Source organism: Piliocolobus tephrosceles, chromosome 13 (assembly GCF_002776525.5).
Source record: "Piliocolobus tephrosceles isolate RC106 chromosome 13, ASM277652v3, whole genome shotgun sequence".
Taxonomy (NCBI): domain Eukaryota; kingdom Metazoa; phylum Chordata; class Mammalia; order Primates; family Cercopithecidae; genus Piliocolobus; species Piliocolobus tephrosceles.
This window is the reverse complement of record NC_045446.1, coordinates 13,175,510-13,194,967: the sequence shown is the minus strand read 5'-3', so window position 1 is coordinate 13,194,967 and position 19,458 is coordinate 13,175,510. Positions and strand designations below refer to the sequence as shown.

Here is a 19,458-nt window from a genome sequence, read left to right as displayed (position 1 = left end):
ATCAAGGTAGTAAAGAATTTCTTAAACAGATCCCAGAACATGAATAGTACCAGTATGATCTGATACAACCCACTTAGTCGTTATTAAGAATGTTACACAAGTGTGACAAGAGCAGCTACAAATCAAAGCCCTTTAGCAACAGAAATAACCAACAAAATTAATGATATAGAATACATAAAATCCTCCTATACATTAATAGAAAAATACAACTTGATGAGAACTTAGTCCAAATCATGCACAGCCATTTCACAGGAGAAGAAAACAAAGGTTAATATATGAAAAGCATTCAATTTCTTAAGTAATTATGGAATGAAAGGAACTCTCCTACCACGATGGTATGAGTGTAAACGAAGACAACCACTTTAAAAACTAATTCCCTAGTAAAGGTAAAGATACACATGCTTTATCACCCGACAATTCCACTGCTAGTTAATATACACAAGAGAAATTCTTATACATGTGCAACATATGTCATGTACAAATGTCTCCAGGGCAGGATTGTCTGCAATACCTCAAATGTCCATGGACAGAGAACAGATCAATTGTACCACATTCCCTACTGGAGGACCACATATTGCTAAAAATAAATTACTTGAAGCAAATCAACAAAGATGAATTTTACACATTTAATGTTGAGCAAAAAAAGCAAGTCACAAAAGAACATCTTATTAATTCTACCTAAATAATGATTAGCAAACACAAAAACTAAGCAATATGTCATGTGAAATATAAACATATGTGGAAAGACAAAATATAATGAAAAGGAAGAGAGTGATAAACACTAAATTCAGCATAATGATGAGCTCTGATGAAGAGGGTGACTTGGGGAAGGATAACAGGAGAGCCTTCAAAGGTATCAGCGACACTCTTGTATCTCTAATCATGGCTGTGGGTACGTAGTTTTCTGTCCCACTGTTACAAGTACTTTTTCATACATATTATTTAATTTTTTGAGAAATACAATTGAGAAAGCAAAACATCTTGTTTTCATTAAATTTTTTATTACATAGTGATATTTTTGTAGTCAACACCTGCAGAAAAATGTTACTGCTACATATCAGTCTCCAATGACAGGATATTTACTGGTACAAAAGAGAAAAAAACTCTTTTCAATAACTATGAGGTCATATAATTGCATTTTTTCCTTCAGCTATATTCCCACATCACAAAAGCAAAGGGAGTGATCCAGTAATCTGCACACGGGAGTACATCAGACATTTTTATATCTTAAAACGAATAATAATAAATGTTTTGCCATTTAAAGCTGTGTCACTTGAACAAATTAATCTTTGTGGGCTTAACATTTTTAGACTAGAATTCAATAATAATAATACCTACCTAATGGGTTTACTGTGAACCTTCAATGAAACATGGAAAGTGAGTTTATCAGTGCCTGGAACTTAAAAATCACTTAGTAAATGGTAGCTTTTAAAATTTATAATTGAGATTTTCTTGCTCTAAACATCACTTATTTTACCATTTACCAGCTTTGCAACTTGGAAATGGCTTCCTCCATTTCCTGAACTTTAGTTTCCACAATTATAAAACAGAATCAATATTATATGTGGGGTAAGGTTTTTATGTGGACAATTCTTGACATAAAAGTAATTATTTAATTAATAATGCCATCCTAACTGTTCCAAATGTAAAGTAGTCCCTTAGAATAGAAAGAAGACCCTGTAAACTATAAAGTTCTTAAGTACTTCAATTTACATTTTCCTTAGTATGAATTATTTATAAGTGCAGCAATGGGATTTTCTGACCTGTAACCAAGTCCTATTTTCAATTAGATCTTTAGCCTCACCTCTGACGAGCCCTATGTCTCCTTTACCAATTCTCTGACACCAAAACCCTCCAACAGCAGATAATTCTGGGTGCCAGGGCCTTGCAGAGCAGTTGGGAACATGGCATAATGTTACTTCTTAATATTGGAGAGCCTGGGGACAATCACCTGGGTGAAAGAAAGAGCCAAATAGAACCATTCTTTCTCAGCATTGCCAGGGACATGGCAATCACAAAAACTGACCCTGCTTTCAAGGGACAAGGAGACAACGGCTGATTAAGGCAAGGACACAAATAATTATGATGTAGCATACAGTTTTCATATAGAGGGCAATGATTAAAAAAATTGGAGTGCTAGGATGTGCAGAGAGTAAAAAGGAAATCCACGTTAGGAAAATACGAACTGAATAAAAGTTGGCACACTTTTATGTAGACTTTAAGATTGTCTTTTGGAAGCAAGGTTACTAGATAATGAAAATAGGCTTAATTCAAAGAGAAATATTTTAAATATGTTATCAACCTAATAAAATATTCTCACGCCTTGGGGGAAGAGTGATGGTGATACCCCAAACAAGGTGCTACTGACAAATCCAAATTGTAGTGAGAATTTCAACACACTCACGCACTAAAATGTTGATCATTCAAATCAGCAAAGACAAGTAAATGTTTATGTATTCATACAAATCCAAATTCAAGTTTATGTGGGAAGAATCATACATAGAAGCACCTAGGTTACCTTGTTGGCCACAAAGCAGCAAATAACCTGAGACTGACTGGGGAAATACAGGGCTCAAACAGAGAAAAGGAGGCAAAAGACCAGGTTGTGCAGCCACAACTCAAGTCCCTTTGCTGCCATACATTTGCCAAGTCCTGACCCTGTTCCCACGCCAACTAAAATGAAGGCACATGCCTCTAATCACCCCACCCATCCAGGACTCAAACCTCAAATCATCCACAACTCGGACCCTAGGTAACTGTCCTCCCATCACCAACCACTCAAGCATTTCAGCAGATATGCATAGACCCTCAATTAGAATGTTAAATGGATGATGGATCTTCTGTTCCCACTCTCCTTCACTCTACAGCATTTCTGAGAGGTGATTGCACGGCTTTTACTTGAGTATTCTTGAAGAAGTAAATTCTCTATTCAAATGGTAGCCAGTTCCCCTAATGAACCGCTCCAATGATTTTTTTCTTTAAGTGGCATCTTTTTAAATATCACACCACAATCAGCCTCCCCAGAACTACTTCTTTCCAGTGGATCTAATCTTATGGTTCCAAATTATTTTAAATTTAAAAAGAGAGGCAGAAAGAGAAAGAGAGAAGAGATGAAAGAGAGAGACAGGAATGAACCTTGAATTAGGCAACAGAGCTGCCTACCATGTTTCATCCTTTTAGATTAAACGAACAAATAATTACCTAACTACAGCTCTGTGTCTCTAATAAAATGAAGCAATGAACAAGGAAATAAAAATGTAATTAAAAATCCCACATATGAACATAAAAGTTGAATACTGTAGGGGGAGAGAGAGGACAATACCTTTGGGTAAAACTCTGATTCACATCCCAAATATTTAGACTCTCCTGACACCACCAACTTCTTCCATTTCCCTACTTGATCTAGCACTGGGCTTGATGACCCTGCGGCTCCAGAATAGACTAAAAAGAGAGGCGACACAAGCGAACTTGACAGATGGAAGAAAAAGGTGGGTTCAGAGGTAAAAGTGCTATTTCAATTTACATCTCCAAATATGGAGGCTAATTCTTGCTTTGAGTGGCTGGGTACATGTACTACGGCACTGAAGTATACTTTTAGGCCCCATTTCTGCTAAATCTGACACAAGATATATACATGGTTCATTAGAAACCTAAGTGTGAGCAAATGAGGACAATATTTGAGGACCCCTAAGTATAGTGCTCCCAAATATACAGCCTCAGTGATTCTTGAATCTCTGCATGGATGCCTCCTCCCCACCTACTCAGCCCTAAAAGTGAAGCAAGAAGGTAAAATCCAGTGCTAACAGTCCCATCTTTGGCCAACTTCTAGACTCTTTCTTGTCCTTAGGGACCCGCCATCCACACCTGCTTATAGGGTGGGGGCTGCAGAAGTTCTTCTAATTAAGGTCACATGAGCATGCCAGGCAGTCCCCTGGGGTCTTTTTCAAGAAGTGAAACCTGGTAAGGCAGAAACTTTTTCTGCACCTCCTTCAGCTATGGTAAGTCTTAAACCAAAGTAATTGGAGCGAAGCCCAAGGTAGCGGAAGCTACTGATTTCCTGTCACCTGGTATCTATCAGCGATTTCATCCTCAGGCCTGGACTACCTCACTTACCCTCCCAGTGTGCTTGAGAAACGAGCTGCACCCACTGAACTCTGCAGCTGGCATCCAAATCAGCCCTTGAGATTTGAGGCCTTGGAGACTCAGGTAAGGAATCAATTTGCTTTCTTTACATGACTTAAAAGGAGGTGATGGATAAGGTATAGAATGGTTTTGAAAACTGGAGGTTCTTGGTCTTAATTCTAGAGTTTCCCTACTCAAACTTCCTAAAAGTTCTATTACTTAAGGAGGGGTGATGATATCAAGGCTTGCTGCCCACTCACTCCTCTAACCACTCTCCCTTTCAACAATTACCCTACGCAGTCAACTGTGAAATCATTCCACAAAAGTAGTAGATTGCAGCATATAGATTAAATCATGGTTTCTAAACCATCGGTTTCAAACTGGAGCTCTACCACTTACAAGCCATATAACATTGGGCAAATTGCTAAACCTCTAAAGGCTCAACTTCCTCATCTATAAAATGGGGTCAATGGTAATACCCACTGTATTGTGAAAATTAGAACTAAAATCCTGCATCCCTTAGGACTTCCCAATACCAAATGAGAAAATAATCAGTCATAGCCATAATGGAAAAAAACCCCATTCCTCTTCCTTTAAATGCTTTTGTCTACATTAAATGTAAATATACCTAGAAGTACAGGTGGCTTTACAGGCTAACATTTTCTGGAGGGGATTTGTGGACATCAAGTTGAGCACGAAATCCTGCCTCAAATCTATCACATGGAAAACCAAGAGTGAGAGGGGCCACTGCAGATGGGAGGTAGCTCTAATGAAGGAAAACAAGGATTAATTTGAATCATGCCATTACTGTTTTCTGAATCCAGTATATAAGTGACTCCCTGTTTCCCATAAAATGGCTTAGTCTCCCTGAGAATCTGGTGAAAAGAAATGTTTAATCCAGCATTGTGAGCATTTGTGTGTGTGTGTTTTGTTTGTTTGTTCGTGTTTTAGTGGAGACAAGGTTTCTCCATGTTGGTCAGTCTGGTCTCTAGCTCCCGACCTCAGGGGATCCGCCTGCCTCAGCTGCCCAAAGTGCTGGGATTACAGGTGTGAGCCACTGCGCCTGGCCATTGTGAGCATTTGTAAAGCTTCCCTGAGGAAGTAGCTGAGTTTGATGTTCTGCTTAACATAACTGAGCTCATAGGACATAGAAAACAGGTTCCCTCTGCAAGTCTAGTAGGACACAGGATTCTCCGAAGAAAGTAGCTGGTGTCTAGTAAGGAAAGCAAAGAGCTAGGAGCTCTGAAGCATTCCTTGCAAATAGGCAAGGAGAGCAGGAACACCCTCAGGTGATGCGCATATCTAATGCAGTGTTTGATTGAAAGCAAAGAGGGAGGGAGAAGGAACACTTCAAAGTTGAGAAGGTTCAGGAAAGAAGGCAGAGGACATGTGTAGACCAGTGGCTCTGGTGGCGATAGTGGGCTATGAGCTTGGGAAGTCATACACGGCTGAATTCCAAAGGCCTGGAGGGGTCAGATGAAGGGTTTCACCAGCAGGTAATGACAGGCCAGCAAAGGAGTTCAGGCTCAGGAAGAGCATCACTCAAAGCAGTGACTAGGAGCTTGATGTAGTGGCCTTGTGGACAATGGATTGGAAAACAGAAAGACTGAAGGCAGAAAAGCATGAATGGAAATGAGAAACTCACAGGTTACTCTGGATATAGAAAACAGACCCACATGCAAAATGTGTTGCATAGGTAGAAATGGTATGACTTGGCCACTGACTGACCAATAGCCAAGATGAAGATGGACTGAGAGATGATGGAGCTAAAGTGCAATGTGGTCCCAACTATCTAAACCTTGGTGGCAGGAGAAAACCTCAGATTTACAGCACAGTCCTCAAAGATAAGTTTCAGTTTCAGTGACCGGCGGAAACTAGTTGTGAAGCATTGAGACGTGAGTGGGTGGAGAGGAGGTAGGGGAGAGAGTGGGTAGCAAAGCTTTGAAGAAGCTGCGGTGAAGAAAAAGGGAGCCTGGGCAGTGGCCAAGAACATTGCTAGATTAAAAGAAGAAGGCTTTGGGATTCAGGGGCACCGCAGTACATTTTAGTCATTAAAGGAGTATTTAGCACCTTAGCAAATGCAAATTATTTCATTTTCTCAAAATGATACTTTGAAATGGGGAAGGCAACTATTACCCTAAACTTACGGAGACCACAAGAGGAGCAAGCAAGAGAGCTGGGATTAACTCTGTCTGCTACATATTGCCAGAAATTGGGAGAGTGACGGTGCAAAGCAGAAATAATTTCTTGGAAGGGCTAACAGCTTGGTTGGACTGAGATGGGCTGAAAAGCAAGAGCATTCTTCCTCGGAGATAAGTGCACAGGAGACCAGAAGGAATAAAAATGCAAAGCAATTTTGAGTGGAAAAGAATGAAGGTGAGGTAACAAAAGTGAGGTAGTTTTAGGCCGGGTGTGGTGGCTCACGCCTATAATCCCAGCACTTTGGGAGGCCGAGGCGGGTGGATCCCGAGGTCAGGAGATCGAGATCATCCTGACTAACATGGTGAAACCCTGTCTCTACTAAAAATACAAAAAATTAGCCGGGCGTGGTGGTGGCCGCCTGTAGTCCTAGCTACTTGGGAAGCTGAGGCAGGAGAACGACGTGAACCTGGGAGGCGGAGCTTGCAGTGAGCCAAGATCGTCTCACTGTACTCCAGTCTGGGCGACAGAGCTAGACTCCGTCTCAAAAAAAAAAAAAAAAAAGTGAGGCAGTTTTAAATTTCTCAGTATGTGATGGTATGAGTGGACTTAAAAGTCTATTCAAACCAAAACTCATAAAGGCTGTGAGATCTTCTTCAGTGGATGGACATGAAAACAGGGGTGCCTTTAAAAATAAAAACACAGGCCTGGCGCAGTGGCTCACGCTTGTAATCTCAGCACTTTGGGAAGCCGAAGTGGGCGGATCACGAGGTCAGGAGATCAAGACCATCCTGGCTAACACGGTGAAACTCCATCTCTATTAAAAATACAAAACATTAGCCGGGTGTGGTGGTGGACACCTGTAGTCCCAGCCACTCGGGAGGCTGAGGCAGGAGAATGGCGTGAACCTAGGAGGCGGAGGTTGCAGTGAGGCCAGATTGCACCACTGCACTCCAGCCTGGGCGACAGAGCAAGACTTCATCTCAAAAATAAATAAATAAAATAAAATAAAAATAAAAAAATATTTGCAGGAGTTAGTGTGAGTAATTAAATGGGATACTGACTGATCACCTGAGTCTTGATTTTAACATTCATGCTGATTTGGACATCAGCAAATGTAAAATTTTATTGTTATCCTATTTTGGCCAATGTGGTCCATAACCCCTACTAATCTACCAACTAGTCTTTGAGCATAGCTGTGCATTGGGCACTAAGTCATTGTGAACAATATATTTTAATGATAAGGCAAAACTGTGAGAATCTACAATCTCCATAGGAGTATGTGGGCTAGTTTTATGTATTTATGAATTCTCATGGAACGAAAGTTTTTCATTACAGAGTCAGCCCACAATGCCATAAATCAATTAATATATTTACCTCTCATATATGTGAGATATATATATATATATATCTCACATATATGACAGATATATATCTCATCTCACATATATGAGATATATATCTCATCTCACATATATATATATCTCATATATATATGACAGAGAGATAGTTTCCATAAAAGACAAAAAACAGAGAAAGAACTCATGTGTTTGTTTATAAACTACTATTTTATACAAATATTTGTTTAAGGCTTGTAGAAATATAGTTGCCATCGTAAGATACCATTTTAACAGAGAAATAAAATATCTCACACACACACACACAAACACACAACAGCCCTCATGGTCATTATTGCCATTAGTCACAACAGGCACAGCCCAAATAGAATTGGCTTACAAAAAAGGTTTATCTCACCAACAATACAGACACAGCTTTAATCAAGCAGTTGATTAATAAAATGAAATTAAAACAACGGTAGTCCAATCATTTCCTTCAGTTCAAACAATTGATGACCTTTGCACTTTAAGTAATCTTCACTAAAGTTACCCCTCTAGGGCGGAGTGTAGTGACTCCCAGCTCGTTCTACACTTGCCATACGATCTTCAGAGGTCTGAACCTCCATTTCCTCATCTGCAGAAAGTAGTCAAAATGCCTACTTATGAAGGTGTTGAGTGAGTTGGCAATACCATATACAATATCCCTAGTATGCAGTAGGTGCTCAGTAAACAACTATAATTATCTGGACTAGCCTATGGTACAGCAGAAAAAGCATTAACGTCAGAGCCATGGTGACTGCCTTCTAGCTTGGCTCTGATGCTAACTGTGAGGTCTTCACCGAGGCACATTCTATACCCAGACTGCAGTTTCCTCACTTGTGAAATGAACAGAATGGTTTCTGAGGTTTGGATGAGCTCTAGAAATCCCACCTAGTGACCAGTATGCAAACTCTTTAGTGGGCTATATTGAAATATTCCTTTTTGTTAGAGGTCAAAGCAGATCCCCAGGATGATGTGGCATCTGGCTATCTAGGACAGGGGCAAAATTAAGTGAGAAACAACCAAAGTTTCTTCTCTTCCCTCTAGCCCATGCGCCAGACAGATAATAATTTTCAATTGATTTATAGTCATTCAAATAGTGCATATACTGGAAGGAGAAAAGAGGGGTTCATAAGGGAAAGGCTGAATTCCTATTTCTCACAGAAGACAAAGCAGCCTGGTACCCTGGACGCCTCGTTTGAGAGATCCAAGTCTTCATTCTAAATCTTTGCTGGCTGGGCATGGTGGCTCACGATTGTAATCCTAGCACTTTGGGAGGTGGAGGCGGGCAGATTGCTTGAGTCCAGGAGTTCAAGACCAGCCTGGGCAACATGGAAAGACCCCATCTCTAAAAGAAATATAAAAATTAGCTGAGTATGGTGGTGGTTACCTGTGGTCCCAGCTACCCCAGAGGCTGAGGCAGAAGGATCCCCTGAGCCCAGGAGATAGAGGCTGCAGTGAGCTGTGATCATGCCACTGCACGGCAGCCTGGGCGACAGAGAGAGGCCCTGTCATGAAAACAAACAAACAAACAAACAAACAAATAAATATTTACTAATTTTGTAACTTGGAACAAGTAACCTAACTTCTCCGTGCCCTTGTTTCCTCTTCTATAAAACGCAGGTGATGATTCACTCCTTGCCTATTCTATAAGACTGAGTCTATAAGACTCAGATGAGATACCATGAGTCAAATCTGCTTCTAGCTCTAAAGTAGGTATAAATGTGAGTGACAGTAGTCAGCTGCCTGTTTTACATCACACCTGCAGCTACTCAGCTCTGATTGACTTCAGTAAGATATACTTCAGCCTGTGGTCTAATGGCTGGGATGTGGCACTGGCTTCAGTAAGATATGTGACCTGAATAGACAGTCTTGATTTTCAACACATCTTACATGACCTACAATCAGTAAAGACAAGAGCAACGATGTGTCCTCAAAAGAGGGATTTTCAGATTCCAGGAAAGACCCAATCGAGTCCACATAAGCGCTTAACATAAATAACTGAATACTAAGGAAACCCAAGATGAAGATTGAACAGAACCTTAAAATATCTGAGCTGGGAAGGGCCTTATTAATTGCCTTCTCACTTCAGCAATGAATAAATCATGAAAACTGATAAATAGCATTTACTACGCTCTCCGTTTGTCCTAGGCACAATTACATATGTTAACTTATTTATGTCTTACATCTCAGAGAGGGGTACTGTTCTCACTTTACAGAAGGATAAAATAGAAACTAATGCTCAGTAAAATACAAAGAAGAACAAGAATAGCAACAAAAATAACTATTTATTCCAACATGGGTTCTTTGCATACATTTATTTCTTCGATAATATTTATTAACAAGTAACTAAATCCAAGAATTATTTTAGATACTGAACAAGAGAGAACAAAATCTCAACTTTGGTGGAACTTCCATTCTGTGGGGAAAGAGATAATAAGCAAATAAATAAATAAGGTAATTTCCTACAGTGATCAATGCCGTAAAGCAAATAAGATAGGATTTTGTAAAAGACAGCAAATAGGAGCACGTGTTATAGGTTGAGGGTTCAAGGTAGGCTCCTCTAGGAGCTGACATTTGAGCTACACCCGAACAAAAAGACACTAGCCATGCACAGACCATGAGCCCAGTTAAGTGTTATAGCAGCCCATGGGATAAGAATTATTATTATTTCCATTTTACAGTTGAACCTGAGGCCCAGAGAATTTAAAGAACTTGCCCAACATATCAGAACAAATAGAGGAATCACTATTGAAACTTAGGCAATCCGACTCAGGAGGCCACAGTCTTACGTACTGCATTAGAAAGCCCTATAGAGCCTTTTTTTTTTTTTCTTTGAGATGGAGCCTCACTCTGTTGCCTGGGCTGTAATGCAGTGGCATGATCTCAGCTAACTGCAACCTCTGCCTCCTGGGTTCAAGCAATACTCCTGCCTTAGCCTCCCGAGTAGCTGGGATTACAGGTGCACACCAACACACCTGGCTAATTTTTGTATTTGTAGTAGAGACGGGGTTTTGCCATGTTAGCCAGGTTGGTCTCAAACTCCTGACCTCAGGTGATCTGCCTGCCTTGGCCTCCCAAAGTGCTGGGATTACAGGCATGAGCCACCATGCCCGACCTAGAGAGCCTTCTTGATGTGACTTGCACAAGGTGGCAGAGTTAGAGACAGAAGGAGGCCTGGAATCGACCCCTCCTGCTTCTACAGATAGTCCTCACTGCACTCTGCAATGTTGCCTCTGGCCCATCATAATGCACAAAGGCAGATAAGCAAAAGGACAAGGACAAGTCCATTGAAAAAACATTTTTCAATATTAAAGCACAAGAAAAGCATCCAGGAATAAGAATCAAAGAGGACATGCAGTCATATATGCAAGGTGTTCTCTACAAAGATAAAGTATGCCCCAAACCCAGTTGCCAAGATCTCTGGCAGGGACTCCTGGGCCCACATGCTCTTCCTAAACAACCCCTCCATCTCCTTTCTCAGAACTCAGCAGTAGGCCTTGCCTCAGATCCAAGGTCACTCGGAAGAGGCCATGTCCACCCTCAATGACACTCATGGAGGAAATGTTGAGAGAAGCATTCAGATGCATGACACAAGGTAAGATTGCCTAAAATCTTGTTCTTGCTCTCCTCACTTTGTTATTTGTTTTATTTTTAGGAGTTTTGAGAGCAAAATGACAACACCCAGAAATTCAGTAAATGGGACTTTCCCAGCAGAGCCAATGAAAGGCCCTATTGCTATGCAACCTGGTCCAAAACCACTCCTCAGGAGGATGTCTTCACTGGTGGGTCCCACGCAAAGCTTCTTCATGAGGGAATCTAAAGCTTTGGGGGTAAGTCCGTTGCCTTCCATCCCAAGTCGTAGGGATTCTCTGGCCAACAGAAGCTGATGCTGTAGGCCACATACAGAATTCAATCCAACTTGAAGAACTGGGATCCAACCTGATGTGTTCTTTGCGTCCAACACAGCGGGCCAAATCAGGGGTCCATCAGATAAGTCACCGCCTAGATAACCTCTGGGTGATCTTATGTCACCTTTTGGTTTTGGGGTTTGTATATTCAGGGGTCCCCCATCCCAGTCCATTGCCAGAATCCCAGGCATACCTGCTCCCTGGAAATGCCCTGTGTGGTTGAGGAAACAGATTCGAACAAGAAAAAGACAAAATTCTTGGCACCTCCACTGCTTCCTTTAGGCATTCCTCACAGCTCCAAGTCAGGAGCCAGGGCTTCCAACCTTGTCTTTGCCTGCTAGCAGTGATGATTTCAGCTCATCCATTGCTGCCTCTGTTCTCTCCCCAGGCTGTCCAGATTATGAATGGGCTCTTCCACATTGCCCTGGGGGGTCTTCTGATGATCCCAGCAGGGATCTATGCACCCATCTGTGTGACTGTGTGGTACCCTCTCTGGGGAGGCATTATGGTGAGTATAAGAATAGCAGTCATTTGGGAAATGCTGCAGACAAAAATGTTAAAAGGCTCCACAGGGATATGCCGGATTATTTCTGTGTTGAGGGAAATATTATTGGGTTAAACTAATTAAGAAGACAGGTTGACCAAATTGAGTATAAATCCCATGGTTGAGAGTCAGTGTTCCTGTTTCATGTGAATTCAGAGAAGGGGGCCCTGCATGGATCTCACAGGGACTGTCCAAAGCAAGAACACTCCAAAGTCAGTTCTGGTGGGGAGGGCGGCCCTAGACTTTTAGACTAGATAGCAAGATGTTTTGGAAAGCAAGAGGGAGCAGGAGCATCCACTTCCTCCCATCTACTCCTTCTTGCTTACAATTCTGTTTAGTTACTATGGTACCTGGTGAAATTTGTCCCATCACAAATCCGTCTTATTTTGCTTATCAACAGAGCAGCACTCTTTTGGCTGTTTTATGTACATGTTTTCCAAATCTGTAACCCTGTCCGGGTGTGGCACATAGGACAGTGATGTTTATTTCCCCATGACACTTTTCATAGTTGCCACTGTAAGTCCAGGATTAAAATTTTCCAAACAAGTATAGATAGGTTAGAACAAGAGTTTCCTCCATTCTACAGCCTGAATGTGAGAAAAGGAAGATGAAAAATAGTCATCATCACTTCCTGTAACAGCCAGTGTTTTAATGGAGTGCCTGTGCCGTTCAGGTCAAGTATTTCCTTCTGCATCAATTCACGCTTCAGAGGCCATCAGAGTCATTTATGTCACTGTGAACCCCCAAAGGGCAGTTCTACAAGTTAAAAACAAAGAAAAACTAAAAATGAAACTTTTAAATTCATGGTATGAGTATTAATTGATGAGGAAATATGAGTTCTGTCTCTTTGGTCTTATTATATTCCTAGTCACAGATCCCCAGATGATTGAGTGAAAGGCATGAATTTAGTGTCACTGAGCCTGAATCAAGGAGAACTATGACGGCCGAAAAATGAATAAAACTGATAAAAATGGGTGGATGGTTGTGTGAAAGTTGCTGAAAGTGTAGGCTTCTTTCTGACCAGTTATCAATGTTAAAAAGTGATCTCCCTTTCTCCTGCCTTGCCCACCCCTCTCCATCTCCCCCACCTCTCTTTTTTACAGTATATTATTTCTGGATCACTCCTGGCAGCAACGGAGAAAAACTCCAGGAAGTGTTTGGCAAGTAACCATATGTCCTTCTTTCCCACGTGTCAGACAAGTACCCATTTTTTCGGTTAAAAACTGAGGCCCTTAAAAAGCCAAGGTATCACAGCCTCTCAGCCCTAAAAAGCAAAGACCCTCCACAATGTTCTTGTGATTTTATTTATGAAAAACTTAGAAGTGAGGTCTATCTGGGAACAGAACTAAAAGCAGATCCATGAAAACCATACCTATAGTCTTATGAATGTTAAATGCTGTGTGAAAATAATAGATCTTTCTGAAAGTCCTATCATTTCTCCCAGATCACCCTTTAGGAAAATTATCTGATCAATGTCATGATTGACTCAAATTCTAGCTCAGCTATTTTTTGGCTGTAACATTGAACAAGTCAGTTTACCTCTATGTACCTCTGAGTTTTCACCTAGAAAGGAAGGGTAACAGTCCTTGCTACCATGTGACGTCACAATGGAGATGAAAGGCAGTAGAGTGTGTGATGGTGCTTCAGAGGCTATACGGTTCTACACTGTGGTCTTGCCCATAAAACTCCTAGCGACTCATCCACATCCAGAGGAAACTGGCCTGCAGAGATGCTGATGCTGTACGGATGAAAAAAGTTTACCAGCAAGTTTGCTCCCAAAAAATTCCACCCCCAGCACTGTCTCTTACTAAACTGAGTCACTTTCATAATCAGTGAAGGAATGGGGGGATTGAGATGGTTCCTCTCTTCAAGTGGCCTGACAAACTCAGCTTTGGGGGAAAAACGTTTTAGGACATCAAATTATTCTCCAGATACAGCCAGACCCACTGACTTGCCACGTGTAGGTCGTAGAGCCAGGAATGAAATATGTGCAGCATAAAATAATAACCAATAATCCCATATCATTATGGTACTTGTTACTTATATTTTCCTGTTTCAACCTTTTATCATCTTTGCAAGGTAGAACGTTCACACTGATATTCTCGCACCTATGCTACCCAGAGACATCAGCCCTAATTGTATTTTGGAAGATGGCTAAATGGGGCTGATCGCAGCCTATGGCAGCAGGGATAGGTGTTGTTACTGTTGTTGCTTCTGCTTTTTAAATTTCCATTTATTTGATAGTACAGATCTAGAGGGTTCTAGCTGAACCTTCCCAACCTAGACTTCACAATACCATCCCACTAAAGTGTGATACAAGAACCGTCTTCTCTCTCTTCCCTCTACCTATTTATGAAGGCATATAATAAACTGGATAATATTTATCTTCACTTATTCAACAAATATTTATTGAATGCCTATTAGGATGGTGGCAGTGGCAGTGAAGGAAGTGCAAGGATACAAGATATAGAATCAAGGGTTACTCTTAGAATTTTTGCTTTGTAAAACAGATGGATGGTGAATGAGATAGGGAATACTGAGAAAAGAACAGGATAGAGACATGATTTTATTTTATAGAGACAAAGAGGTTAAAAACAACCAAGAGAACTTCAGTATATTTAGTTGTAGTTGCTTTGTGAGTCAAGGGAGTGGCATTTGGAATTCCCTCCCAGACTATGTTTTCCAAAGGGAAATCAAACCCAATTAATAATCTGAGTTTCCATTTCAGGTCAAAGGAAAAATGATAATGAATTCATTGAGCCTCTTTGCTGCCATTTCTGGAATGATCCTTTCAATCATGGACATACTTAATATTAAAATTTTCCATTTTTTAAAAATGGAGAGTCTGAATTTTATTAGAGTTCACACACCATATATTAACATATACAACTGTGAACCAGCTAATCCCTCTGAGAAAAACTCTCCATCTACTCAATACTGTTACAGCATACAATCTCTGTTCCTGGTAAGTGTGAAACTGGATTGCTCTCCAGGGCGGAAGGATGACTTGTTTATTAAGATCATGAATTCTGGATTCATCCAGACTACCTGAGTTTGCTAGTTATTGTCTATGTAGCTGTGGCCAAGAATTTTAACCACACTCTGCCTCAACTTCTTCAACTGTAAAATGGGGATGGTAACACTATTTATCTAATAGGGTTGTTCTGAGTAGTAAGTAAGTTAATATATACAAAACATTTAGAACAGTGTTTGGTACCTAGAAGTGCTACATAAGCATTGGCTTTAACATTAATTATTGTCAACATCATTAGTGGCATTAATATTTATCATTATATTGACTAAGATGAGCATAGAAGAAATACCTAAGATGTTATGAGTATCTTTTGCCCAAGGACTTTTAAATGTAGAGTTTGAAAGAGATTTTTAAAAAATGCATATCCCAAGGATGAAGAGGTCTCCTCGGCATGATGCCATACCAACTAAGACTGAACACAATTTAATTTGAGACTCATTACTTATTCTTTCCTATATAGAATTGATTCTTCAACTGATTATTCATACCTTACTTTCTATCAGCAATACACATTAACCATCTGTTGTGTGCTGAAAGATGTGTTCAGAGTTAGGGTTAGAGTTAGAGCTGTCTCCTGTACTAGCATTTCTCACAGCTAGTCATTACTTGTCTAAAGAATTGACCTCTTGATCATTCAATTATAGTCAACAATAACTTATTGAACATGAACAATGTTCTTTGTGCCATTATTACATTTTCACCTTCATTCTTCTGTTGTTTTTCAGGGCATTTTGTCAGTGATGCTGATCTTTGCCTTCTTCCAGGAACTTGTAATAGCTGGCATCGTTGAGAATGAATGGAAAAGAACATGCTCCAGACCCAAATCTGTAAGTAGCAGGCCCTCTGGCCACAACCTTCCTCTAGAAAATCCATATCCACAAAGGATCATTTATGGAGAATGTAATCTGATGAGTCATTGAAACTAGGAGCTTGATTTGAAAAAAAAAAAAAAAAAAAAGGTCATGGCATATTTCTAGAAAGCAAATAACATCAATAGTAAGGAAAGATGTCTTGAAATTTGAAATCAGTCTGTAGTTAGAGCCCACAGTTTTACATTCTGTGTGTTTTGTTTGTTTGTTTTGTTTTGTTTTGTTTTTTGAGACAGAGTCTCACTTTGTCGCCCAGGTTGGAGTGCAATGGTACGATCTTGGCTCGCTACAACCTCCGCCTCCTGGGTTCAGGCGATTCTCCTGCCTCACCCTCTCAAGTAGCTGGGATTACAGGAACCCACCAACACACCAGGCCAATTTTTGTATTTTTGTAGAGACAGGGGTTTCACCATGTTGGCCAGGCTGGTCTTGAACTCCCGACCTCAGGTGATCCTCCTGCCTCAGCCTCCCAAAGTGCTGGAATTGCAGGCATGAGCCACCATGCCCCGCCTCTGTGCATCATCTTCTTAACCTTCCCTGCTGCTTGACTTCAGCCTTCCATCCTGATTTTGTGATTCCATATTCAGTGTGTAAAAGCAAGATGGTTGAAGGTTGAAGGCTGACTAAAGTCACTAGTTCTTTGGTTTCATTTTTCAGTATTCCCCTCCTCCCTCCTTTTCACCTAATTCCTCTTTCAAGACAATAGGTTAAAGGGCTCCACAATTGGAAATAAAAAGAGACCAATAACAGATATATTACTAACTGCTTCAGAACCAGACTGTTAGATTAAGAATAGAATTTAGAAGTCATCACTAATTACTTCATTTTGCATTTAAAGAAAAATAGTATCAAAGAGTGAAAATTCTTCTCCCTGAGTTATATTCACTAAAGGCAAATCAGAACAACAATCTAAACTCCTCTATTACTGCAACGTTCTTTTCCCAATACCACGTGGTCCTTCCAGGCACTGTGGTAAATGTCTGCTGCCCTTGAAGATTTACTCAGACTTGAGTTTTAATAAGTGATTTGATAAGGATTTAAGCACCTGCAAAATAAATCCTGGTATTTAAAAGTGTATAATAATAAGTCGCATAAAAAACAGGAGCTATTTGATAAATGTTCGTAGAGATTGTTGACAAAGGTGTCAATGGTAAAAGTAAAGAATAGTTTGTTTAATTTTGTGTTTTAGAGCGTAGTTCTCCTGTCAGCTGAAGAAAAAAAAGAACAGGCCATTGAAATAAAAGAAGAAGTGGTTGGGCTAAATGAAATATCTTCCCAACCAAAGAATGAAGAAGACATTGAAATTATTCCAATCCAAGAAGAAGAAGAAGAAGAAACAGAGACAAACTTTCCAGAACCTCCCCAAGATCAGGAATCCTCACCAATAGAAAATGACAGCTCTCCTTAAATGATTTCTTCTATTTTCTGTTTCCTTTTTTAAACATTAGTGTTCATAGCTTCCAAGAGACATGCTGACTTTCATTTCTTGAGGTACTCTGCACATACCCACCACATCTCTGTCTGGCGTTTGCATGGAGTGACCATAGCCCCTTCTCTCTTACACTGAATGTAGAGAATGTAGCCATTGTAGCAGCTTGTATTGTCATGATTCTTCTTCTGAGCAACTTTCTTACACTGAAGAAAGGCAGAATGAGTGCTTCAGAATGTGATTTCCTACTAACCTGTTCCTTGGATAGGCTTTTTAGTACGGTTTTTTTTTTTTTTTTTTTTTTTTTTCATTTTCTCCATCAGCAACCAGGGAGACTGCACCTGATGGTAAAGATATATGACTACTTCACGACATTCCTAAACTATCTTTTTTTTTTTTCCACATGTATGCTTTTGGTGGAGTCCCTTTTGCATCACTGTTTTAAGGACGATTAAAAAAATAACAACTAGGGACAATACAGAACCTATTCCATTTATCTTTCTACAGGGCTGACATTGTGGCACATTCTTAGAGTTACCACACCCCATGAGGGAAGCTCTAAATGGCCAAGACTCATCTGTTTTTGTAAAAACAGCATAGCTTATACATGGACATGTCTCTGCCTTAACTCCTCCTGACTCCCACTCTAGGCTATTGTCTGCATGTCTACCTACTTTTAGCCTTTATGCAAGAAAAGAAAAAAATGACCATAGAAAATGCCACAATGAGGTGCCCAAATTTCAAATAATAATCAACATTTCGTTGTGTTTATAATTTCCAGAGGAGAAAGTATTTCATCAAATAATTTCATTTGATGTTCCATGATCAAGAAAACATCCCTATCTCTATTTTACAAGTAATTCAAAGAGGTCAAATAACTTGTAAACGAGAAAAGGTAACTTATCAACAGTCATAACTTGTAATTACGAGAGCCTTGTTTCATAACCAGGTCTTCTTACTCAAATCCTGTGACGTCTGAAATAACCAAATTGTCTCTCCAATGTCTTCATAAACTATGAGAGCCAAGTCAACAGCTTCTATCAAGAACTTACCCTCTGATCAGCACTAAACAAGCACTGAGAGACACAGAGAGTCAGAGTCAGATTTTAGCCATGGGGATAAAAAGACTCAGACTTCTACCACATTTGGAAAACGACTTGCATCATAAATATATAATTAACTGGTAGTTTATATAAAGCAGACACTAAGTGCTATAGACATTCTCAGAATATCCTACTCAGAAACAATGTAATTAAAATGCCAAATCTGAGTCAATAGCTGCCTTAGTTTTCAATTCAGATATACTAGTACCTTACTTTGAAATAATGTTAACCTAGGGTGAGGTCACTATAATCTGTAGTCTATTATTTGGGCATTTGCTACATATGAGTGCTGCCCGATTGTGGCAGGTAAAGAGACAATGTAATTTGCACTCCCTGTGATATTTCTACATTTTTAGAGACCACTAGTGGAAGACATTCCCCAAAATTAGAGAAAAAAGGAGATAGAACATTTCTGTCGACGTAAAGTTCTCAAAATTCGTTCTAAATTAATAAAACTATCTTTGTGCTCTTTTCTGCAACAGATGATTCCAACATGAGTGTTTGTCTATTCTTCTTTACTCTTGAAACATTAGACCATGGGAGGCTCTTACAGCCTTGAGTTCATATTTACAAAACCCCAATCTAGGTTTGAACTGTGAGGTGTCAGGTCATCAAATATTCATGTCTATATAGTCTTACACAGGTTCCCAAAGAAAATATTCATGGGATAGGTCATTGATAATGGATTCCTTACTCCCAGAACTCCAGATGACTGAAATATATGAGAGAAGTAGGAAAGGGCATGAAAGGGGCAGGCCTGAGGAAAAAAAATGAAAGTCAGAAATCTTTAAAAAAAATACAAGATGTTATTTCTATCTTATTTTTTTCCCCATTTCTGAAATATATATGAGGATTCCTCTCCAAACCCATGGTTTCTCTAAGAATTTTGAGTCATTTGTATGACCTCAAATAATTAGTTTTGGCTGACCTC

The 19,458-nt window shown here is 40.0% G+C and overlaps 1 protein-coding gene across 2 annotated transcripts; it reads left to right on the top strand.

Moving 5' to 3' along the window:
• The first annotated feature begins 4,049 nt into the window (after nt 1–4,049).
• MS4A1 (membrane spanning 4-domains A1) lies at nt 4,050–19,019 on the top strand. Of its 2 annotated transcripts, none has more exons than XM_023215499.2 (7): nt 4,050–4,206; nt 11,296–11,470; nt 11,937–12,056; nt 13,196–13,252; nt 14,821–15,057; nt 15,852–15,953; nt 17,185–19,019. In XM_023215499.2, exons 2-7 carry the CDS (start codon nt 11,312–11,314, stop codon nt 17,401–17,403), a joined length of 894 nt encoding a protein of 297 aa, XP_023071267.1. In that variant the 5' UTR covers nt 4,050–4,206; nt 11,296–11,311; the 3' UTR covers nt 17,404–19,019. The 2 variants fall into 2 exon arrangements, with proteins under 2 accessions (XP_023071267.1, XP_023071269.1); XM_023215501.2 differs by having other exon boundaries at nt 4,058–4,206; nt 11,122–11,470.
• The last annotated feature ends 439 nt before the right edge of the window (nt 19,020–19,458 follow it).

Excerpts from the sequence above, each read along its gene's own strand:
- MS4A1 (XM_023215499.2), top strand. The coding sequence starts at position 11,312 with ATGACAACACCCAGAAATTCAGTAAATGGGACTTTCCCAGCAGAGCCA. Across the intron at positions 13,253-14,820 it reads AAAACTCCAGGAAGTGTTTG|GTCAAAGGAAAAATGATAAT; the intron begins GCAAGTAACCAT and ends TTTCCATTTCAG. Across the intron at positions 15,058-15,851 it reads GCATACAATCTCTGTTCCTG|GGCATTTTGTCAGTGATGCT; the intron begins GTAAGTGTGAAA and ends GTTGTTTTTCAG.